The sequence below is a fragment of the Augochlora pura genome, chromosome 5, assembly GCF_028453695.1.
Source record: "Augochlora pura isolate Apur16 chromosome 5, APUR_v2.2.1, whole genome shotgun sequence".
In the NCBI taxonomy this organism is placed as follows: Eukaryota; Metazoa; Arthropoda; class Insecta; order Hymenoptera; family Halictidae; genus Augochlora; species Augochlora pura.
The window spans coordinates 8,402,150-8,428,862 of NC_135776.1; the positions used below are offsets into that span (position 1 = coordinate 8,402,150).

Genomic DNA, 26,713 nt, shown 5'->3' on the forward strand with positions numbered 1-26,713 from the left:
TGGAATAATCAAATTTAAAGTGTTTTACTTGATAAATATAAAGGAAACTAAGGCCAAATACGAATCACAAAGAAGAGAGGCAAACAAGTAAACAAAATGTTTTATTCGACTATTTTTTATTCTTTTATTTTATATTTTAGACGCAACAAAAGCTATCTAATGTTCACTATGATTAGCAACTAAAAAACATTGACACGTTTGATATTATGTAAAACGAAATAAACAATAGCGTTACCTTCGATTCCCATTCCATGCCGATCGCACAAATCATGATCATGGCGATGAGTGCGAATATTCCCACTATCCTGACGTCGTTCACACCATTGTCTATGATCTTCAATCCGTTTTCCCTGAGCAGATCGTTCAGGGAGTCACAGAAGCCGATGGTGTTCATCGAAGCCGAGACCGCGTTCGCGAACGCGAAAACGATCCCGACGGAAGCTCCGAATTCTGCTCCCAGGGTGCGTGATATGATGAAGTATATACCACCTATAGATATTTGCGATTTATACATCATTGAACTTAACACATATTCGTCCGCATAGCGAAAATTCAATAAAGCTACCAATTATAGTCAATATAGCCACCAATAAATTCGTCATTTGTATATTACAGAAAATAATTGATTTTTGTTCTTTTAATTCTAGATAAATGAAATTCTAATTTTCTTTTTAATTCTTAACCCTTTGTTCTATACTATCGTGGCAGACTAGTTATGAAAATTTCGAAAATAATCTATTATTGAGTTGGCAACTAAGTGATTACGGATTTTTCTTATCGCTTGGGCTTCCGCTTTGAATTTAGTAAAAACATTGCATTTATTAGTTATTTAGTTTCGTTTTTATTCCACTTTGAATATGGAAGAACAAGATGCGCATTTCAGACAGATTTTATTGTATTATTTCCGGAAAAGGCAAGATCGAAGGACCTAACATATATTAGTTTCTTGTTGTTTAAACTTCCACCATTAATATAGTGAAATAATTCTATCTATTAGTTATTTGGTTTCATTTTTATCATAATTTGAAAATGGTAGAACAGGACGCACATTTTAGACAGATTTTATTGTAGTATAGGTATTGAAAATAGACAGTGTCACAATTGGATAAAGTTATATTTTTAAGCAAAAATTATGAATTTTCATTCTTATTTAATATCCGCAATCACTTAGTTGCCAATTCAATAAATAAATACATTATTCGGGTCTAAATAAATTGGATCTTGTGTGTCTAAACCGAGGCAATGTGTATTAGAAAACTGTGATTTGAATATATATATAATAACTATATACTATATATATAATAACTTTTGTATTATTTTTTAACTGTTTTTGAATTTATTCAAATAATTCAAAGAAGAAGTAAATGTTAAAGTAATTCTACTTTTATGCAATTTATTTGCAACGTTCTCATAAGATCTGCATTGAAGTTATAATCAATTTGAAAAAATTATTGTGCAACAGTTACTATCTTTTTCTTCTGGGTATAAATTATAGAAACATGGAAAATTAAATTTTGATTATAAAACGAACCAGAAACACCATGTTGGCATTCGAGTTATCAGTTAACACGTTCGTCGCCGACAATTAGACACTAAAATCCCCACATAATTAAAGCAATTTAATTAATTAAAATAAAACCAAAAAGTTCACATTTATCATACGGGATGACATTAGAACTCTTTCGCATTCGAAAAATCATAGTCGAATTCATTTTGCTCGAATATATTGCAATAAAAATAAATTTTCAAAATTGGTCAGAAATTAGTGTCACCCAGATATGGTTGACGCGGCGACGAACGTGTTAAAGGATAATGAACATTGCTCTGAAGTCGATGCAAATATAATCATATTGAATTCTTGTTAGGGTAGGGCACTAGCACACCAGCCGCACCCATAGAAGATGCGTTGCATCAAGAAAAAGAAACCATTAAAAAAATGAAACGTCTATATGAGAAAAACATTGATTAACTTCATACACTAAAGTTCATGATTCATTGCTTTCACTATAGCGATATTTAGTTATACTTATTTAAATCTAAAAACTCTTGTATATAAATAAATATAATATAAATGTGAAAACTTTTATAAATTACGCCCACAAAATGCCAATAGTTTATTTCTAGAAATTCAGCAGATTTATAGTTAAAATGGCTTCGAGTGTAAAGGGTTAATGTAGTTTTCTCTAATAAAGGATGATCTATTTAAATCAACTAAAATATTTTCGAAGACTGTCGATGACACTAACAAATGTTTTAAAAATGAAATTTGGATGGTTTTATAAAGTACGCGATCTGATATTAATTAATTTTTTCTAGGTAAATGCGTCAAGGAGATAAGAAGGCCATCTAAATATCCCTTTACTTCTTACCTTAATTTCTTAATGCATTCGAAGAAATTTATAAAATTGTAATGCATTTTTGCTTTATTTTTTCCATATAATATCAATATTATCAGATAAATTGGTCAAAAATGCATTCTAATTTTAAGAACTTCTTCAAATACATTAATTAATTAATTTATCATATATTTACTTATTTAAAATATGTTTATACATATGTATCTTTTAAATAAATAAATAAATATATATGCAGTTAGCTAGCGAACGTGTCAACAGAGTTCCAAAAGAATTGTTCCACAGTGCGAGTTACAATTTCCCTGAATCTCTATCCGCCACCATTTGACGAACATTGTTGCAACTGGAATTCCACAATTTCATTCCCAAAGACGATGTCACGGTTCTCGGAAAAAATAATTCTCAGAGTGTGGTTAAAGTAAATACACATTGCCACGCCTTCGACAGGAGGAATAGAAAGGGAAAACCGGGGGTCTTGTAACACACCTCCCTTTACTTCCCCATTAGTGCTAATTGCACTGAGGCTAAGCGTCGTGATGACGCAAACTGCCGCCGATATTCCGATAATAATGACGCTTTGCAATATGCCGGCCTGCGCCACCACCCAGGACAGTCGCAGAAAAAGCATTACACCCCATATGTTCAGCAGACACGGTATAAGAACACCCTGGATCCATCCTAGCTTTATTCCGGTGTGTCCTTGCTGCGTCGTCCCGGCTTGGCCAGCCTCTATATTGGGGTCCTGAAATTAAAACGTACTTCATACACGGGGTGTCCCAATGATGCACGAATCAAACGAAGTGGGTGGTATCTCGGGTGATATGAAAACAATTTTTCCTTAGTGAAAATGTCCTTCGCGGATTTGTTGACGAGTTATTTACGAAATATGGCGACCAATCAGGGAGCGAGCGCGGCTTACGGAATTCGGCGCGATGGCGAAATGTTCAAATCGTTTAAATTATTATCGTATAGTATATAAAAATTGTAAATATTATAAATTTGTATAATATATAAAAATCGTATATATTATAAAATTGTATAATACATCAAAATGTTATATGTTATAAAATCCTACTATTCGAATAATTAAATCCAGTTTTTACATTTTTATATTTTCACGACACTAGCATTAAACAGTATGTATTTTATCTATTCTATTCATTTTATTTTCATTTTATATATGTAATAATATTGAAGTTTACAGTAGCTTAATGTTAAGTTTTAGTTCTATTTTCATTTTATTTCTTTTATTTATCGCGAAAAGTATCTAACATTTAAAAAATTATATAATAATATGCTACCTTTCAATTAAAATACAATTTAACACTTTTACTTCAATAATAGATAACAAATTATTGCTTGACAATATTACTTGCCATCAGTATTTAAACATTGAATTAAATATAGACGCACAGTAAATATAAATTGCCATTTTTCACTTTAAAAATGATTAACAATCGAAAAATTTCTAACTATTGTAACTGTAAAGAATATAGCACCGCGAGAAGTTAATATTATAGCGAACGATCATATATTTTACAGGTGTGGTAACATATGCTCTAGAACAATCTTTCTTTTCGTCCTTTTGTTTTATGGTAACCTTCGAGAACAGAGGATTTCCAAATTGATACTTTTTCTAATTTTCCTCACAGCTGGTATTTACTGCTACGCAAACCTAATATACTGTCTCCCTCGATGTTCTCGTTATGAGTTCGATCGTCCTTAGCGAACGAGAAACGCTCCTTCACGTCACGTTTCATTTAACGTGGCCACAATAACCTTCCGTTTATTTCAGTAATACACATATATGTGATGAAAAATATTTGAATTATAGCAGCTCTACATTCGCGTTACATGATTTACTTTTGAACACTTGCGGTATTAAATTGCGTTAACACACTAACACTCGATCCTTTTTTTTGCAAAATTGTAATAGAGAATATTTAGGTTGAATTTTAATCTTATTTATTCATTTATTTAATATTGATAAGAAGCGTAAATTGTATCAACGTTAATTAGAGAGATAAGAATTATAATTAATTGTCAGAAATTGAATAGTTAAATAACGATATTTGTATTTTGAGACCGAATAGATTAAAGGAAGAAAGTTAAATAATTTTACATTAATTGTAAATAATTGATATTTGTTCATTTATCTAATAACATTTTTCCCTAATTTTAAGGAACAAAAGATATGTTTTGTTGCAGTTATATAGAGACCACACTGAACATGTATGCATATTTAAACAAAATTACAAAGTTAATTTTCATTTCATTGTTGCTGTTTATGTAAAATCTTATTTTGAAAACACATGATGAATTGTTTAAATTATTATTCTCCCGAATCTTTGACGAGTTCCCAATTGTGTTAAATAAATGTATAATAATGGATTAATTCTACTAATAATCGACTATAATTAGACTATATAATAATATACAGTATAATAATATGATAACATAATAGACTATTCTATAATTTAAATAGACAATAATAATACAAGAATATACTATTAAGTGATTCACGATTAAAATAAATTATAAAACAATTAAACAGAAATTAAAGTAATGAATAATATATAACATTCGCAATATTTCTTTAGAAATTTAAATTTGAAACGAATTTTGTAAAGGTCTGCTGGAAAATATGAAACTGTATAAACCGGGCAATGTAAAATGTTAATTACAATTACAAGTCCTCAGAGGAAACAATGAATACGGCAGGTAATTTGACATGTGACTGATGAAAGTCACGCCTCACAGGATGCCATACTATAGTACGTTTTGTATACTTGCATGCAATTACTGTGCTCGATGATGCAATATTACTTGTACTTTTAATCATCATTTTCATACATTTACATCCGGAATATATTGTCACTCCGTTTTCGATTATTGTAAAACTTGGACACCATTTTCTTTTTCATTCAAAAATCACCTGATAAAAAATAATACTATTCCAAAATTATCTTATAATTTTACCATGATAGTAATTTGATTAATATTACTATTCTACTATAGATATATTATCGATAATGACTATATTGATGTTATATTTATATATTTGAATTTTTACTTGAAATAATACATTTTTATTATAATAATAATTATTTTATGAATAATAATACATTATTACAATAAAAGATTATTGTAATAATAATTTCGATAAATATAACCTATAATATACCTATACCATTACAGGCAATATAATATATAAAATATTAGATACATAGAAACACAAAATGCAGTGTCTTTTACAAAACGTATTTGCATCCTTTTCAAATAATTTCAAGCCCTATCCATAGTTCGAGGGTTGAATCGACTCCTGACTAATCTATTAGACCGAATGCACCGCTTCGCTGCGATGCAACACTGATACCGCAGATGAACGATTCGAATAATCGAGGTTCGAAACAATTAACGATCTAACGTATTCCGGACAACGTGCCACTACGCAGATCGCAACGTGGGCGCTGTGACGAACGTCGATTGGATGTGGCAATCCTACCTTTATAAGATTTCCTTCGTGCAGGGTGCTCAAGGATGGTCTCTTGGCACGCCGACTTAGCCTGCGAACAGAAACGTTCCTGGTTACTTAATGGAAGGAACGGCGTCGGTCAGGGACTAAAATTCATTCAATTAGGAATACGTCGACGAATCGTGCCAGAAAGGCTCGTTAACCCCCGAAAGCATAATTTTTTTCGTGACCGTGTAATACACCCTTATTAAAATATTGAATCAGCCGACAAGCGGTTCTGCAGTCCTAACGTTTCGCTCCCTTAATTGCCAATTACAAGTAAACTACAGCGGAGCCTGTCGCCCGAATGTAATTTGATTGATGAAATTTTCAGAGTGTATATAAATATTGGTAACCGTGTATGTCCACTCGATCAACCAGATCCCCTTCAATCTACCATCGACGCCGACGCGTTTACCAAGTGTAACAATCAAATGTCCGCGCGTTACATGTTTTATTAATACATTCGATCGCGCGGAATCATAGATTCGTAATGCATTGAATTTAATGTTAATGCTGTTCATTTTGAAAGTGGCGAAAGTCCATCTTTGTTGTCTCGAGAAAATCAGAGGTTAACATATTAGTCGGTTCAAAAATATAAGTTAATTATGGCAAGTCCTGCAATATTGCTATTAATTTATCAGTGGGTAATTCGAGTATAAAAATTTCTTTTAAGCGAATTTAACTTGAATAATATATATTAAATCTATCGGAAAATTATGACAAGGTTATGTCATTTTATTTGCGACATATATTTCTCAAAAATGATATTCATAAATGGCCATCACACTGGCAACAGGGTATAAGTTACGATTATATTGAATTATTATAATAATACAATAAATGTTAGGCGCACACAAAATTTATTGTTTTATTTCGTTTTTAAGAACAGATAGAATTTTCTGGTAGACATAATATTCAGGGGGCGTAATTGGACTTACATCATCTTCATAATTAGTCAATTGTAAAAGCCATTTGATTTATAAAACGAATTTGTTATATTTTTCTACACCGTTTTATAACATAAAGTTTATGATATTAAACGTTAACTAGTTATAGATATAAAAAGTTTTTCACCTCATTTCTTCTTTAAAATGGACTCACACCACTTTCGAAATAAACAGTTAATTTAATAAAAGATAATAGCGCGATCGTAATTTACAAATTTAGAATAAATTATGTTTTTACGTAATACACTCAATTATGTTCGGTCGATATGGTTTCCAAGAAAACCGTATAAAAACGCGCCGCGCAAAAAAGCCGTCGTCTACGCACATAAAGAAATAGTACCGTTCTAAATATAATTACACAACAAATTTTGTTCTCGCAGAAAATGAAACGATAGTAATTTACAAACAACCTAATAATGTCGATGTTCCAATTATAGTGGTCCCGATTAAAAACTTATATAAAAAAGGAAAGTTTTATACATAAATTAACACCTTTCCTTGAATTTAAAATGTTGCAAAAATATAAATAAAAAAAATACAGATCATCAATTTATATATAACTCATATAGATAAAAAAATATAGATCATCAATTTACATATAACACATATAAATAAAAGAATGTAGATCGTCAATTTATATATAACAAATATAAATAAAAAGATATAGATAATCAATTTATATATGACACATATAAATAAAAAAATACAGATCATCAATTTACATATAACATCTTAGCAGTTTGATGAAAGCAACGATTTCGACTTTTCGTTTATTTATAAAAAAACTTAGGCTCGGCTCTTTTTCTTTGCAAATAGAATAGAGTCGGTCGTTTGTTACACGTCCACGCGTATGCTTTACAAATTATCAGCGAATTTTCCTTGCGAACGTTTCGGTACGTAATTTATGCAAAGCGATCAGTTTTCTGACTAAGTGCTAGTTTTGTCCTGTATCATCGACTAAAATATGTACATATCACTATGTATCATGGCTGTGCGAGGATCTATTTCCGTGCGCCTGGTTACGATACTTTTTAGCTGTTTTCTTCGAAGAACTCTTTCTTGTTTCATCGACGTTCTCATACTTTTATGATTGGACTTTATCGAGTAATAATAGCCAAAAATATGGTTATCGCCGCGCGAAAATCTCAAGTATTTGTTTATACATGTATTCTATTCTATCGTGTATGCTATTCATACGGATTTCTTATAGTAAGCAGATTTTATAGAAAACGTTTTCTAACTAGATCGAGACAATATATGTATATACATAATTAATTATGGATATTGTAGTATTTAATATTTGTTATATATCTGGTTATTGTAGTTCTGTATAGTTTTTTTGCATAATGCTTGTACAGGGTGTTATTTAGTTAATTTTAGTTAATTAGTGTTCGAACATGCAGAATATCTAAAATATCAATGCTGCTTAATTGTTATTACTATATGGGAAGAATTTGTTGTTATATCTTTTTACAGAGACAAGATAACTGCTTTTTTAAATAATAATACATGATAAACATAAACTTAATTTATAAAACTTAACGTATAAAAGTGATTACGAACTTGCAGAATTATATTTGACTGAATTCAGAAGATATAAATAAAAAAATATAGTTTATGAAATCTGATTAACTTTACTTCAGTATAATTTGATACTATTTTCAATATTATAATAGCGATTCTTTTAGATATAATATTTCTGTTCAAAGTAGATCATCAGAATATGAAAAGCTATTTGAAAATATTAATTATCTTTTTGTACTCGAGGGCTCCGAAGCGGAGTCATTTAAAACTTACCATCATCGAATTCGTAGCAGAGTTCTCGAGTTTCAAGATAAATCTAAAATGGCTCCGTTCCGGAGCCCTCGAGTGCGAAGGATTAAAAATTACTAGACTGCAATTTTTATGCTACTTCGACAGATAATATTCTCGAATAAATATTTATGAAATACTACATAAGTTACCAACAACAAAGCTAAAATTGTAACACAGAAGTGAATGAACACGTTTTCATTATTAACATTTTAATTACTATTTCAGTTAACATTTTAAGTAACAGTTTAATTAAAATTTCACAAATGATTCGCTAAAATATGAACGTTATTGTTTTCTTTTTTAAACGAAGCAAAATTTGAATATTGTATTGTCAAAATCTAAGAAAGAAATTAAATTAAGACATATAGTAAACAAAAATTGTTCCTTTCGATTAAAAAATTATTGAGACCGAGAAGGTGTCAATCAACATAGTTATGAAAGGAAGCGTATTGTAAGGGGTTGATGCGAATCATTTCCATACGCACCTGTAATGATCCAACCGTGGGACAACGTCCCACAGTCCGCTCACGTTTAGAGTCATCGGTGATCTTTTATTGTTCTGATTATTCGCAATCACTTCATCATCCATAGCTTTAGCTACTCCTCAACGATGTCCTGTTGAATCTGCAAAGATACAAGAGAAACGGAAGCTTTATTTATACAGATCATACCGAGGTTAATTGGATAAACAAAATCAGAATGTTCTTTAAAGAGTATGATAATTATAATAAGTAATGTAAGTAGTATAATAATATAAATAATATAGTAATGTAAGTAAAATAAGTAATATAACTACTACAAGTAATATAAGTGAAATAAGTAATATAACTAATATAAGTAATATAAATGTTTTGCACGATAAAACGAAATACAATTAAATTAAACTACCATTATTAGGATTCAAAAAACTACAAAATAATATGCGATGAATCTTTCTCATATAAAAGTAGGTTGGAAAATATATGTCAAGTATTTTCACTAAAATCAGCTGCAAATATTGCATTAAAAAGTATTAAAATTGTGAATATTACAAGTTCACAATCTTTTTCGATTAAAAAATAAAATACCGAGAAATGATTAGAAACTGAATTTTCTACGAGAATATGTTTTAATTTTATTCCATTACTGAGATCATTTTCTTAGAACTAAATAATTTATTTCATTTTCTGTCGAATAAATACTGAAATAGTTTCTCAGATGTTTCATTATATCTTTATATATACTACTGCAATGATTTTCAATGACCAATATCAGTATTACATATAATGTGACATTTTGAAAAGATGCCTGCAAAGTGGAGCCGTAAAAGAAAGGCAGTGCCAAAATAGTTATAAATATCTTTAAAAGCTTATATTTTTTCCATTAAGTATATTTCGTTTAGACATTACTTTTTTCATCTGTTTCATAACAGTTACAAATAGCATCGCTTTTATACCCCGTTATCTAATCAGACAAAAAGTTCGTAAAACCTAATATTTCATGTCACTCTCATCAATTATTTTTTTTTTTTTAATTTTACATATTCCGCAGTGAACTAGTTGCTTTAATATATCTTAAATTAAGTAATTTAAATAACGCGTTAAATAATAATAACTTTAACTCGTTTGGCCTGATTTCAGAAAAGTTATTCCCTTCGAAAAATGTCCACATATAATTCTCTATTATTGTATAAAGAATATAACAATAACAATAATAATGCACGTAATATATTAGCACTCATTTTTTAGTTATATTTATTAGTTATATTTATTAATTAGCATAACTACTTTATGCAGATACTCATATCGCACAATGGAAAAAGTTTCTATCGAATAAAACACCAGCCTTATTAGCATGAACTGAAATTACAATCTCCCAAGATCATTTAAAAAGCTTCTCCAGCGGATATCAAGGCTGAGTTGTTTGCTTTCTTTCTACTTTGTCGCTACCCTGCAGCCGCGCTAATATCCACGAAGGACGCAATAATCCAGGAGTAGAGGAGACCAAATTAATTACAGCAATCGTTTCTGGAATTCGTTTATATCTTGTAAATTCTTACGAATTTTGGTTTGTTTAATAGATTATAATCAATGTTAATTTCCAAGACTAACAGGAAAATCGTGAGAGTCATATGTAACTTGTTACTACATTGTTCAACAATTAATTTGCAACGAAAGTTACAAATTTTAGATTTAAATGTTCGAATTTAATTGAATGAAAATCGCTTTAAAATTGATAATGTCATAAAAATTTATACCACAATTAAATTTCATTTACAACTTTCTAATAAATTACAATTGCAGTTATATTTTACTTCAAAATTTCAAAACTAATTAAAAATCCTTAAAAGTCTAAAAAGATTTATTAGTATGTCAATTTAATTCACTATACAATATTCAATTGACATATTTTTATAAATTCTAGTTATTAAACGTGTTACATAGGTTTGTTTTTATTATTTTTATGAGTCAAATGTTTTTGAAGATTTAAATAAAAAAAATTATTATAATTGGACGTTTATCGATTCTCAGTTAGTGTATCATTATATTGTGAATTTTATATCGTATTAATGTTTTATCGTATAAAAATATTGTTATAATACAATATAACATTATATAATTAGGCTTCAAGTTTGAAAGAGTCGCAATCACGACTAGGAAGCTAAAATAAAAATATCAACATAACATAAATAAATAAAAATAAAAGTATCAATAATAATATCTCAATCTCATTAAAAATGTTACGAACGAAAATAAACTTCTATCTAACTCATATCTATTGCAACCGAGGCAGAGAATTTTTCTCGTGCATAATGATCAGCCATCTAACTGTTTCACGTGCCGAGCAGTCATTATCTCTGTAAAATAAGTTGTCAGCTATTCCCGCTCGCAGATGTAGTTGCTGATTTGATAGAAAAAGGTGATACTGAATCGATGGTTATATAACGTTCGCTTCAATTATGAAGTGAATGAGAAGAAAGGAGCGGGGGGTAGGATATGAGTCAGACTCTAATGAACATTTGAATATTTGCATTTGCATCTTTCATTGCATGTTTATCAGGGTTCTCGGTGGATTCCCGGGAGTTCCCTAACGAGAACGAGTTTTAGCGGCAAAGCGTTTTCAATTATTTTCCATGACATGTTTGTCTGTTATTTCCGCGTACATGATACACCTATGGAAAGCTTTTAACTAGATCAGCGATCCGCAGCCTATGGTACACGTGCTAGCGCACAGTGATCTGGTAAACAATAATTTGTGGTTATCATATTATCATATTATAATACAATTTTCAAACTTCGATAATTGAACAAAATTTTGTTTTCCTTTGTGTTAGGAGCTCTTTGGAACTTCGGAATTTGGAATATTCACAATCTCTAATAATATATGTATAATAATATATAGTAATAGTAATAATAATAATAATAAGGGTAGGTGTCCCAATTTCTATGCTTTCCTTAATTTCTGTGTCTCTTTATTAAAATTTTATAGAAAAGGAAAACTTTAATATGCAAATTAATGATTTATATTTTTCAGAATGTTTATTTGTCGCATGTAAGATTGAGGGGGAAGTATTACATTGTTTATGTTATAATTTAGTAAATATCTTTCAGTTTCGCGCTTGTCTTGTCGAAAATCGTAAGAGATATTGACTGAAAGAATTTATATAAATTAATTATTTATTTTATATAGTATATATAAATATACTATATAATTTAGATATTTCTATGATATCCTGATAAACTACCTATAACCTATAGAGTATAGTATATACCTATAATCTATAGTATACCATATTTTATAGGCATAATATACTATAGAATACAGTATAGAATATGTAATATACATACTATAGTATAGTATATAATATAGTATATTACATTATATAGGTATAATATAGTGTACTACATTATTTAGGTATAATGTAGTGTACTCTACATAGTATACTCTATATAGTATAGTGTATAGTATGCATATAGTATATCGTATTTGTACAGGATTATTGAAAATACATTTAGGGAACTTCCTACAATCTATTTAAAATAACCCTGTAGCGTATTATTCGGGTGTCCCATAAGTTTCTTCCACGCCACGCTACATATGACCTCGAGAGTATGTTCGATGCAAATCCGCAATACAGTTTGCGCTAGATAGTGGATGCCACTGTCATTTCCAATAAAACGGTACATAATTGTTTAATCAAGATGGGATACGTGAATCGGTACGAAGTTTGTCTTCCGAACCAATTCATGGAGACCGATCTAATGAACCACGTCTCTACGTGCGATTCGCTTCTTCAGCGAAATGAAATAAATCCTTTTCTAAGGAGCCAAGTCACCGAAGAGGAGACTCGGATTTTATATGGAAAGGTGCATCGAAAACACACTTGGTCCAAGGAAAATCGACCTTGAACTGTTGCGAAGCCAGGACTTCGTCCGAAGAAAATTCTTTCGTGCATTTGCTGGGACTGGAACGGTGTAGCGTACTACGAGCTCCTTCCACAAGGTGAAACGATCGATTCTGCAAAATATTGCAATCGACTCGATAAATTGAAAGCCGCCATAGCCGAAAAATGGGCAGAATTGGCGAACCGACGAGGCGTCGTTTTTCATCGCGACGACGCAAGAACGCCATGTCGCGTTGACCGTAAGACGGAAACTCATACAGTTTGATTGGGACGTTCTACCTGATCCTCCTAACTCACCAGAGCTCGTTCCATCTGATTATTACTTGTTTCTGTCGTTAAACAATCTCTCCGTGATAAATGTTAGAAATCCGAAAGCGAAATGAAAACGCAGGTCGATGAATATTTTGCAAGTAAGTCTGAACTGTTTTGGAAAGATGACATAATGAGGCTTCCTGAGAAATGGAAGAAGGTAATAGAGCAGAACACAATAAATTAACCTTAAACAAGAAATATCGTCTATCAATTTCGCATAAAAAAGGGAAGAAACTTAAGGGATACCCTAAAATATAGCAAGAACTTCTCATTTAGTAGTAATAAAGATAAAAACTTTGTTCAGTAAGAAATTTAACAAATTGACTTCTGACCACAAATTAGCACTTTCTAGACTGCTGTACATTGCACAAATTTGATATCAAATGACAGATTATGCGGCAGGAACGAGGGACAGATTCACAATAAAGCAATCCCACAGAGAAACGCTGTCGGTCACTGTACGTGGAGCAGGTTTTTCGTTCCAGCTTCGCAGCAACAAATCCACCTTTCCCCGAAAATCTATTTTTCCGTCGACCGTCGCGCGGCCCAGCCTGCCCCGTCTCTGCGCCCCTCTAACGCGACGATCTTCAAAAATACGTGAAGGTTAAGAACATGAGACTATAAACAATCGCGAGCATTCCGACCAAGTATGCGAGAGCAATGCATCGGATTCTTCCCTTTTTTTTCTCTCCGGCCAGCTTCCGTAGGCCTTTTGAACAAAGACCGGAAATGTAATCCGCTGGCCGAGTGCTGATTTACATGTTTACGTTCGTTTGACACCGCGCCGGTGGGCGCAGACGTTTTTGAAAACGTTTACGCGACCGCGAATTTCGCTTAGGTACAGCGTCGCGCAAAAGCGTGTACGCGCGCACCGAGTGTCCCGTGAAAATGGCGATCGTGTTACCAGTTCACTAATTAGTTGGTCGATTTTGGATGGTTGCAATTACATGGTTAATGTAATTAACGTTATTTGTAATAATTTATTTTTATTCGTGTTGGCAGTATATGACAAATATCATGGTTTGCTGGTTTAATTTTTATTTTTTTGGTAGTTATAGATACTTACTGAAGTATTTGGATACTTTTATGCCATATGTTTAAATAAATATACAATGGATGGAAGAAAATTCTTTATTACGTGTTAAGAAGTATGATAGTAATGTATATAATATACGTAATATAACATAAGTGTAAGTATAGGTAATGCAGATATATGTACTTGTTACAGTTTCATATAATTCACTTGGAAATCAATTTAAGTCATAACAATTTCCTATCGGTTTCTCAGATATATTTAATTTACTGTGAGTGTTTTAATATTTTTAGAGGGGAGTGTACACACACACAATATCGGTACTTTATGATTAAACCCTATAAGAAACTCAGGTGAAAGTGTCGATATTGTCAAAATTTTCGATTCACAGTTCAAAATGATTAAAATCATGTTATTAACCTTATAAATTATTTGTAACAAATTGTTGCTAGAATGCATTCGTGACAAAAATCAGTAGATCAAATGCAAAATAATAAAAAAGCTTAAAAATACTGTTGCATTATTCTCAGCTCATTAAAATAACTTAAGAAAAGAAAATGTCTATGTATAGTTAAGTACAGTTTCGATATTTGAACTATTATAATATAGTAAAAAGAAACTGTCCACCCATAATATAAATCCAGATTCATGTTAAAGTTTGATCTCTTTACAACCATGCTTTTATGACTCATAACAAGACCGCGGATTTTGTCCATTTATGGCAAAGATATATAGGTAAAATACGAAGCCTTGAAAAGAGTAGAAAAATATAAAAACATTGTTACATTATTTCGGATGTATTAAAATTATCCAAAGAAAAAATATATTTTTATTTAACTTCTATCTTTTACAATCGATTTAGAATATTTTCAATTTGCATAGAAAATTGCTATACCTAGCAAACAGAAAACTGAAGCCGTAGGTTCGCTCCAAAATGTTACAAATTGAAAGGTCACGAAAAACCATTGAAAAATTCTGTTCGCGAATAAATCGAACATGGATTTGAAGATTGAAGCTTCCCCTTTACAACGAGCTCTCAAAACTTGGTGTACGATTTTTTCTAGTCGTTTCATAAAATAGAAACGAGGAACAAGTCCGATCGTGCAATGCCCTCGTGAACCTTGTGTTACCGTAAAGCAGGCAATACGCCTTTCATTCGAAGCTCAATAGAGGGAGTAAATAAAATCGTATATCAAAGTTTAAGGGGTCATTGTAAAGGGAAGGCTTCATTCTTGAAATTTATGTTAGGGGAAGTCGTGAGAAAAATTGTCCAGTTTATTTATAGACGTTTTAGTCCGTAACATTTTCCGGAAAGAGTATGTCTCCAGTTTCACACCTGTTACGTTATTCAAAAATATGTTACGGAAAAATGAATAAAAATAATAAATAAATATAATAATAAATGTATAAAAATAATACGATATAAGTGGAAGCTTCAAGCTTTAAAATGAGTCTCGGTTCGTTGTTGTACGATACATTATTACGGAGTTATAACAGTTCAAATGTCGACAATCTATCGAAAATCGGAAATACAGTGTACATATACTTTTTTACACCGACTGTAGTTTCTGCATTTTGCAATTCATCCGGACTATTTTTATCTTGCAAAAAAGTCCACTGTCTACATATTAGAACTACATTATGTAGAAAAGACATATACACTGTCTGCAATTGTCAATTTTATAAGAACGAACTCGGTGTATTCTTGCGTAAGTAATGAAATGCCAGCTATTTTTACAGAGAAAGTCACATGTAAGTCACATTATGTAATTTTCGTCAGAGTTTAATGTTAATTTACAAGAGACTATTCCATACTGCACTATATTTTGCTATACTATGCTATGTTATTCTATATTCTATGCTATACTATATTATACTATATTATATTGTGCTATACTATGTTATGCTATTCTATGCTATACTATACTATACTGTACTATACTGTACTATACTATACTATAATAAATTATGTTATATTATATTATTTTGTACTATTACTATATTATTGGCCGGCCAAGTAATACGGTCGCGGTATGCACTACTCCCGATTCTCACGCGTTGCTTGCATGCGTACGCGTGCTCGTAGTGCGAGAAATTCCCCTGAAATTACTTGGCTACGTTCCCGGATATTGTAACGGCTATTTTGACAGCCAGCCAAACGCTCTTTTCATTCATACTCTTGCACGCATACGTCACGGATCTGGCTCAAGAAGTTTCCAATGAAATTAAAAAATTAAGGTGTCGTACGCAGTGAGTCAGCGCGCGAGTTTATAGCTGTCGACAATAAGTGTTGTCGATGAGATAATTATCAGACCGCGGATCTTTGTGCAAAATACAAATTTTCTGAAATTATTACAAGAAGCGAATTAGACATTGTTTTCTCGATAATAATTTGGTTTTCTTAAATAATTAAATGTGCGCTAAATTTTGTACTATTGTATGTAGAAAAGAATAAAATAATATACAGATAAAGAAATATAACGGATACTATAAATATATAGATATTTATAAAATATATAAAATATATTTTAATAACATTCATTAGTTATTTCGATACTGTCCATTAAATTGGTTTTTAAAAAATGAAAATCTATTACATTAATAACATAATATTAAAATATTTTTAAATTAAATTAAATTTCGTTTCATCAGATAATTACTATTGGAGAATGCCATTATTAACATTAATCATAAATCAAAGAAAATTAATTTCTGTTTAGCCAAAACAGGTGGAAGCATGGTAATAAATTAGAATTGTGATCTCGGTAAACAGTCACACCTGAGACACTTCGACAACTGTTTGATTACTAATAACTATTTATAAGTGCAAGTATGCTCAACCCGTAATTATCTCAACAATTTGCGTACTTCTTTGCGTCAATCGCTAATTTACTGCGCCTCTGTTCTTAGATATCTAGAATAGTAAAGGAACAGTTCGCGTTACGTAATGCATAATGGTTTTTCGCGAAAGGAACAATTTTCGAACGGAAACGCTTTTATCCCGAATTTGTAACATTCGACAATGCGTCAATAAATTTTGTATTAAGATAAGGATGATAAATATGTATGAAATTTTGCATAGCGAATTATCGTATAATAACAGGTATGAATGGCAATTATGACAATACTAAATAGTTGGAATATTAATCAGTTCATATACGGAGGAAAAATTTAATAAACATATATAATTGTGTATAATTAAATATATTTAGTAAATATAATTATAGTATTAAGTTAATATTGAATATATTTTAATATATTAAATATTATTAATTATTAAATATAATTTAATAAATATAACAATTGCCTGTTGCAATTGAGATAGAGAATTTTTATCTTACTTTAAATTTTCTACTTCATTATTTGCATTAGTAGCAAATAGTCGATTATAACCAGATCGTGAATTATTATACAAAATCGAAATGTTTATATCAATTGCAAAAAAATATGAAACAGCAGCAGAATGTTTCTTCCAACAGATTTAACAAATTAGAATCAATATAATATTATTAAATCCTTCCAATGTTCTTGTTGTTTCATATTTCACTTGCACACTCTTGTCATAAACGCGTAGCGATCGCATAATTATGTTTATGACATATTAAGTATGTTCCTTTATCGATAGCGCTTTAGTAAATTAAATAAAAATGTTCCAAGATCAAAATTTCTTTCCGAAACGTAATTCACGCTTGGAACGCCTAATACACATGTTAGACCGCGCCGCCAAAGCAAATAAATGTTGAGACATTTTTGCTGTTAGCTGCACAGACAATCTTCTCTTACCAATGGCCGTGAACGTGAACGCGAGATTGAAGGAATGGTTTCAAGTTCGTATAAATGGCGTAGAATGATCTGCATTGACTTAATTACACGCTATAATCAAGTAATCTTTAATAATCGATAAATATGTACAGCGTTAGAAATGATGTATGTTTAATTGATCGTTACAGTATGAATAAAAATTAAATAACAATTCGGCGGAGCTTATGTTATATTATCTTGGTTGGGAATGACGAGTATACTCGTCATCGAGAAATGTCGTATGTTTTATGTTTTAAATCAACTGGTTTAAAGCATTAATAAATAGATGATATATAAAAGTTATATAAAGGCAAACAGGATAAAATATATAAAAGATAAATAAAGGTAAGAAGGATAAAATATATAAAAGATAAATAGAGACAAAAAGGATAAAATATATGAAAGATCAAGAAAGACAAAAAGGATATAATATATGAAAGATAAATAAATACAAGAAGAATAAAATATATGAAAGATAAATAAAGACAAGAAGTATAAAATAAATGAAAGATAAATAAAGATAGAGGTTTCTTCCAGAAAAAACTCTTTATTAAAGAACGATTAGATAACTCCTTCTTCTTGCAACATGTTCATAAAATTATTCATTGCATGTTTCTATTGCACAAGTTTTCTTCCTTGCATTTGAAAAGAATTAATAAATTATTATTTTATTCCTAGTGTTCAAGGTTATATTCACATACCACGAAGCACAATAGTAATTTTATAATACCATTCTTGGTTTGATTAGGTTAACATCTAATGTTGTCAATGGCTCTACAATGCTTGTACAAAATCTGCAAATCACACTTTTAAGGATTCGTCGTACCTTCATCAATAATACCAGCAACTTCAATTATCAGTCACCAATTCGATGACATTTTAATAATACCAGTTCTAAGAATGTTATGTAAAAGAATTATTTTGAAGTTTCTTTTCATTGTAGTATAGTCAGATCTGGAAGCTCGCACATCGGTTTCCGGTGAGCAATGTGTTAATAGAAATACAATGGTATGCGAAAATGTTGAAGTAAAGTAGCTTCCTGTGATGTAATTTAGGAATTGTTTAGCTTAATATGTCGCAGCCAGAGAGACACTGACTGAAAAAATCTCAGTGATAATTGTAATCATTACGTAGATATTTTTACGTATTTATTAGTGCATATCAAATGATGTAAGTTTCAATATGTATTAAGTGGTGTAAATTATTGATTCATATTGAACGGTGTCAATTATTAACGCATATTAAATTGTATTAAATATTAATAAGTACTACATGACAGTTATCTATTATATAAAAATAAGTCGGGTTTTCCTTCCTGACGCTATAACTCCAGAACGCACGAACCGATTTCCACGGTTTTGCATTCGTTGGAAAGGTCTCGGACTCCGTGAGGTTTATAGCAACCAAAATTCTGGAAAAATTTCAACAGAAAAGCAGGAAAACAGGGAAAATCATTTTTCACATACAGCGCCATCTCTGATACATAGCATGTACTACAAACCAATATGGTTTATAAAACAAAAAAAATAACTTTTCCTCATTTTTTAATCCCCAAACGAAATGTTACAAAAAACGAAGCCATCTGGTGGCGAAACGGAGTTCGCCGGGTTTGCTAGTTATTAATAAATATCAAATGGTGTAAGTTATTGATCCAGGTTAAATAGTGTCAATTATTAATGCATAACAAATGGTTTAAGTTATTAATTCCAATTAAATAATGTAAATTATTAATCCATATTAAATAGCGTAAATAGCTATTCGAAATTTCCGGATATTGTGCGCAATATCTGGATAAATATTCCAGTTAAGTTTTTCCAATAAACCAGCAGTAGCCGACAGCTTTACATCTTCGTATCATATTGACTCTTACAGTTCTACAATAATGCTGCATAATGAAACCGCAATAATTAAAAGCCGGATGGAAACGAATATCTCAGGTACGAGAAGAATCGTTTCAACAGTTTCTATGCCGCATTCGTTTTACATTTTCTGGTGGTATTTCGAGTATTTCGTATCTGAAATATGTTATTTCTTAATTGCAGCTGAGCTTTTAGAAACAGTTTAAATATGAACGCATAGTTTAGTGTAACGATTTCGTTTTTATCAAAAGCTTATTTCTGCTTTGATTAAATTTTAATTCTACATTTTACGTATGTAAATATAATATATAAGTAAAGGTAAAATTAAATTCATTTATTTATTGTTATTATATATATATAATTTAATATAATTTGTATTAATTATAATTAAATAATATATACAATTTAATTTTACCTTTACTTATCAATTATATTGACATAGGCAAAATGTAGAATTAAAATTTAATCAAAGCAGAAATAAACTTTTAAATTTTAAATTATATATTCTATCTATATTGAATATTTAAATTCGAACTTTTAATTTGTACCAAAATTCATACAATTTTACAAAACCAGAAACACTATCAAATTATATTTATAATACAAATTGCTAACAACTGTATTTCAACATCACGTTTTCGTGAAATTATTTGTTGAAATTTCAATTTCATTATATACTCTGTCTATAAAAACTGCTATTTAAGTTTGATATTAATGTTGATGTGTTATAAATAAATTCTGTCAGTTTCTGATTTATAAATGTGTAAAAAGTTTCAATTTTTTCGAAAGTAAAAGAATGTTATGTTTCATGTATTTTTAGGTTAAAAGTTAATAAATGAAATTATTTTATTATTATTCTTACATTTTCTGGATTTGGTGCATTTTTATCGACACACCATATTTTCTAATTGATTTTGGTTAAATATTGTTCACTTCATAATAAATATTTAGCAATTTTTATAAATATCAAATATATGTACTATACTCTACTTTAAAATTATCACCAATTTCTGTGAATCATTTTTGTAACCTCCATTTATTTAACTTAACATACCGTGAAACTCCGATTTTTTACAAAACCAATCATGAACTGGTACCAGCGCGGAATTTACTGCAACCTCGCGTTATAGCTAAATAAAATTTGCTCGTAGCAATTCAAACTGCTTGTGCTTGTATTTGTTCATTGTTCAGTTCAATATACTTTCTAGTGGCTGAGTGACCTTGAGTAAATACAATTGCTGTCCTTCCATGGGGATCAATACCGACTCGTATCATTTTACTTCCAACAGAGATTTGTCAACAGTTTGAAATTGTTTCTTTCATCTATCGATTATGATAGCAACATTTTTCCTCATCAAACTCGTTCTAAATAAACTATTATATTTCTCAGATATTAAATATGACGCTCGTTCAGCTTTCCACGCTTTTTTTTTAAAAATGCTATGCAAATTTTAACCACTGCTACATACAGTGGAGAGCTACATTGTTTAAATTATTAAAATCAAAGTCCACGATATTTTTATAATTTTACTTATAATATAAATTTCATAGAATTCATGAGATACGCATGATAACAAAAATAATTGTTGCATTATCCCTTGCTTCTTTTCTACTTCTGCATTATTAAAATTAAAGTTGTATTTATGAACATCAATGCAACAATAAATGCTTTAAGAACAATTAACATAAATTCAAGAAACTAAAGTGACAATGTCTAAGCATGAAATTTATTTATTAATAAATGTTTCCTCGGGCTTACAGAGAATAAAAATAAATATTTAAATAAAATTAAAATGCGACACCAACCGTAAACTGATTATAAACATTAAAAATTCTGCTACCTTTCTAAACGAGATTGTATGAACGACAGTGTATAATGTATAAAAACCGAGGCATACTCGAAGGAGTGTTATGTCACTTTATTTTTAACGACTATTTTCCGGGTATTAAGATATAATTCTGGTGATTAGATGATCCTATGAGAATTGTTGATTTTTACTGTCACTGCTCATAATTCTCAGATTTATTATTTAATATCTCATGTTCTTGTTTTATGCAATGAAAAGTCAAACATAATTGCAACATTCAAAATATCAAGAAAATAAATAGCTCCCTTACAAAAGCATTAGGACACTTGCTGATTTAGTAAATATAAATCATAATTTTTTATTTATTTTCACTTTTATAACGTAAAAGATGTATATAATAATAATAATAATATTAATATAAATATAATATATGTACATATTTATTTTGTGTATCCTAATATTACTTATGGTGGGGAGTGTAAATCAGAATGTCTGTTTTATTATATAAATAAATAGACTCGAAAAATAATGCTAGAATAAATAAAATAAAATAAATTTGAGAAATCGACAGGATATTGTTAGAGTTTCCTCAATTTTTTCTAAATTAATTGTATGAAATTGTAAGAAGTACTAATAACAAATTGTAACAAATTGTACAAGTATACGCTGTGCGAGAATGATTCGCTTGTTATGACAGTTGTGAAATGCAGATTCATCTTATCCATTAAGTGCAATGCTTCGGATCTTCTGCCAGGGTCACTTATGTTTTTCACCGACCTTCCACTATCCCCCACTTTACATTCACAGTGACCTATTTTTCAAATTATTCCTATTTTCGTAGGCCTCACGGTTTTTTGGTGCACCCTTTCGTAACGTTTTTATGCTCGGTTCCATTTTTTTTTAATAAACCTATTTATATTCCCGGAAACCTCGATTTCCAAGCTTTGGCAATCAACGCATGGAATATCTATATTTTGACTACAGAAACTGGTCAATTTCGATGACACGATTTTTGTATCGATTTTGAAAATGATACAAGCCCTTAAAAATTTACAATACTGTTGACTATTCGTCGTAACATTTCTTTCAAATTTATATTTATTGTGTGTCTGTTTGCTTAAATGTTTAATTATTGATGGCGGGAGAATAGGATTTTAATGTGATTTAAAAACGAAATAATATTCATACTTAACAGATCATTGCTAGAAATCTCTTTTTATTATTTAATATTAGGCAAAAATAGATTTTCGACGCAGAATTTGGCGAATAAACTTTATTTTTATTTGAACGAAATTCTGCAATTTATTTATCACAAATTTTCACGTTCTATGTACATATATAGTGAATTTTAAATATTTATCAAGCGTTGCTTTCTCATTAAATCGTTTCCTAGCCTAAAATTTAAAAAAGTGTTTCCCAATTCGTCCTTTAATGTCATTTATTAAAACAGGTAGTCCTGAATATACCTAATTGTTAAAACACCTGGAAAGAGAAATAGTTATAACACTATTATTTTATATATAATACAATAATTTTCCTAGTCCAGCATTAAAATTTGAAAAAGAGCTTTCTAATTCGTCCTTTAATGTCATTTATTAATATAGATAGTCCTGAATATATCTAATTGTTAAAACACTTGGTAAGAAAAATAGTTAAACAACTGATTAATAGCACTACTAAAATATAATATATACGTAGATTCCACATTGTATAATATTAAATATAAAGCGATATTGTTACAACATTGTACAAACGTGGAATATTAAAACTGGTTCGTCCTAAAATTTACGGTTTTTTAATTAAGTCGCTATAACAGCAAGTGGGCGATGCTTACGCGCGTACTTCGAATTCTAGAAAAGCGGATTAAAAACAGAACTTCGTACATAGGTTAAAAAGATAGAGAGAAGATAGATGGCTGCGTGGGTGGTGCAGTTTTTATGGGGCTACTGTTGTTTCAAGCTAGCTGGAAGTCGAGATAGCAAATCGATTCGTATACCGGATAAACAAATAATATCAAAACTTCCTGTGCGTAAGCAATAATTATGCGTGCAAATATTTTTGGCAAAATTTCAATTAATAAAGAATATGTTATAAAGAATTAAAGACGCAAACGTGGACTTTCTCAAAACTTCAAATTGAGTTCGGGTTTATTGTTGAACAATTTATTTTTACGAAACGACAACAGTGTAAATCTTGACAATTTTTTGAAAAATTTGCGATAAACTGTTAAAATTCGTAATATAAGAATCCGTGATATAAAAATTCGTGATATTAAATTTCGTGATACGAAAATTCTGGTTATTAATATTCGTGATAGAAAAATTCTTGGTATTAAAATTCATAATATACTATTTGAATCATTTTGCAAGAGATTGTACGCAGAAATGCAATTAATCTGCTGGGAATTTGCAAAAAATTTACCCGTCAAGCGACGTATTTACGGAAATTGTTCTCTGTTAAATTAATTGTCAGTAACAGATACAAAGTGGAGAGGAATTGCAAATCAATTATGTTGCACGATTCACTCGATGCAATTAATTATTCATTGATTCAACAATACAAGTATACTAGACTACCGTATAACTTAACAAAAGTATTTTTCCGTGTACAAATTTTGCGCTAAAAATTAATCCTCTACGTATTTCATATTCACCAGTTTACAAATAAAATTAACCACCTCGCTTTTAAGTCTTTATTTGCTGTTTAGTAAATCGAATTCACTTTTTTGCAAATAAAATCAATCCATTCACAATGATCAAAGTCGATCTTGTTTTAATATAATTTCCCTTTAATACAAATTTCATTGCAAATTAATTAATTTTCATTAATCTTCAATGAGATAGTATCCTATTTTTAAGTTTAATGTGATTTGCGAATGAGATATTTAAAAGAATTAATTTTTAATGAAAAACTCGTAATGCGATCTCTTTACAACCCTTTATACAGGGTGAGTCGTCAAAAATACTCTACTGTATTTAATAATACGATAAAACCTGTTAATATATTAACATATTAACAAAGTTATACAATAGATTATTGTATAATAAATGATCTATTTATTTTTATGGTTTTCGATATTATGCATGATTAACAACAAAATCATGTTATAATTTCTTAGACCTCGTAGACTCCATTATATGTATAGTACATTATAGTATAACATCTATATTATAGTATAACGAACGATTTATTTACTTTGTATGGTTTTCCATATTATACTACAGTTAATAAAATCAAATTATGATTTATATGTATAGATTATTCCACTAGTTGCCTTATTATCACGATATTTTTCTCGTAATTGATAAATATCGGAAGAGATGAAAGAAGAAAAAATACAAGCAAACCTTTTGTTAATTAATATAACAATGTATCTAATATCTTTGATCCCGTAATATCTTTTCACAATCGAAGGTAATCCCCAATTTTTTAAATGAAACTGTAAACACTTCTTTACATATACTATTTCATTATATCAAATTAATATCATTGTATTCGATTGTTTCTAACCAAATTTTTACAACAATCTATGCATGAAATAATTTGCAAACGTTATGTAATCCGAAATCAAAGTTAAGAAGACAGCTAATAAAAGTGTTGTTACTTATGTATTACCAGAAGACATTTCGAAAGGAGAAACAATGCAGATAGTTTGTGTGAAGGGATTAATCGCACAAGCAATTGTCGCTGGATAATCTGTTATCAAGCTGGTCGATAACGCGTTAAGATAATTCGGTTCTGCGTAATCCCGAAGATTTAAAGATTTGTGTCGTGAACCCCTCCGTGATTGCCGGCCGCGTTGAACTTCGATCAAATATACGCACGGCGGATAAAAATAACGCACTGTACTGTAATGGCTTAAAAATACGAAAAATTGCTGGTCATTTTTAGAGACTGGTATTTCACAAGCCGGCACAGACGGCGTATAAACGTATAATTATTAAACCTGCGAAAATGTATTTACGGAGATTTATTTGTTAACATTATTTCTTCGAGTATACATTTTTATAGAGATTAATCAAAATCTGGTCTGTATAAAACCATGTAGAATAGTCAGAGATTATTATTTCATTATTTATTTATCAGTTATTTATTTACGAAATAGTCATTTGTTCATATGTACACGTGGTATCTTCACAGAATAATCACACGATAATTATCAGCTATCAATAATCATATTCCATTTTGTACATAGAAGTAGTCACTTTATATTATATATTATGAATAGTCAATTTTAATTGGATACATTTAGATTAGTTAGTTTTTCATTATGTAAATACTTGTATGTGGAACCAACCACGAGTACAGAATATAGTTGCCAGAATCATTCATACAGCTTAGTTGTTTGTATTACCTTCACGTAATAGTCTTATCTTCCTATGTACATGTGGAATAGTCATTTTGAATTGGATGCAATTAGACTAGTCACTTTTCATTATGTACACGTTGAATAGTCATTTGTATTAACATAATCACTCTTCATGACGTACATATACAATAGTCACTTCTCATATGGAAAATAAACTATGTACACAGGAAATAGTCATCATAATTCATATGGAATAATTACAAAACAAGGAAACTGAATTATGGATAAAATTCTAGGTGAAAAATTATTTTCAAATGAATTGGTAAAGGATACAATGTTATAAATAAATCTTTGTTGCACACTTCATTTAATGCCTTTTATTATAAACTACGACCGATTTGTTGCTAAGAAAACTGTGAATTGCATTGTTTCTTGTTGAATTGTTTATAGTTCTTTGTCATAGTTTATTAGATTGTAATTGTGCGTTGTAAATGTAAAGATATTTACCAATTAAAAACACTATTATCACAAACGATTGTATGAGTAGTCTTTAAAATACTTTTTTATCTTTTAA

At 29.9% G+C, this 26,713-nt stretch overlaps 1 protein-coding gene across 3 annotated transcripts in view; it reads right to left on the bottom strand.

The window, feature by feature from the left end:
- The window catches only part of Nkcc (sodium potassium chloride cotransporter), a 50,540-nt gene that overhangs the window by 18,806 nt on the left and 5,021 nt on the right, over positions 1-26,713 (bottom strand). For all 3 annotated transcript variants that reach the window (XR_013494054.1, XM_078180527.1, XM_078180526.1), the window contains exons 2-5: positions 9,119-9,257; positions 5,860-5,920; positions 2,841-3,096; positions 236-489 (exon numbers count right to left, since the gene is read on the bottom strand). Coding sequence is in view for 2 of the 3 variants with exons in the window: in XM_078180527.1 (XP_078036653.1) it covers positions 236-489; positions 2,841-3,096; positions 5,860-5,920; positions 9,119-9,222 (675 nt within the window). In the remaining variant the exon portion in view is untranslated. The remainder of the gene's footprint in view (positions 1-235; positions 490-2,840; positions 3,097-5,859; positions 5,921-9,118; positions 9,258-26,713) is intronic.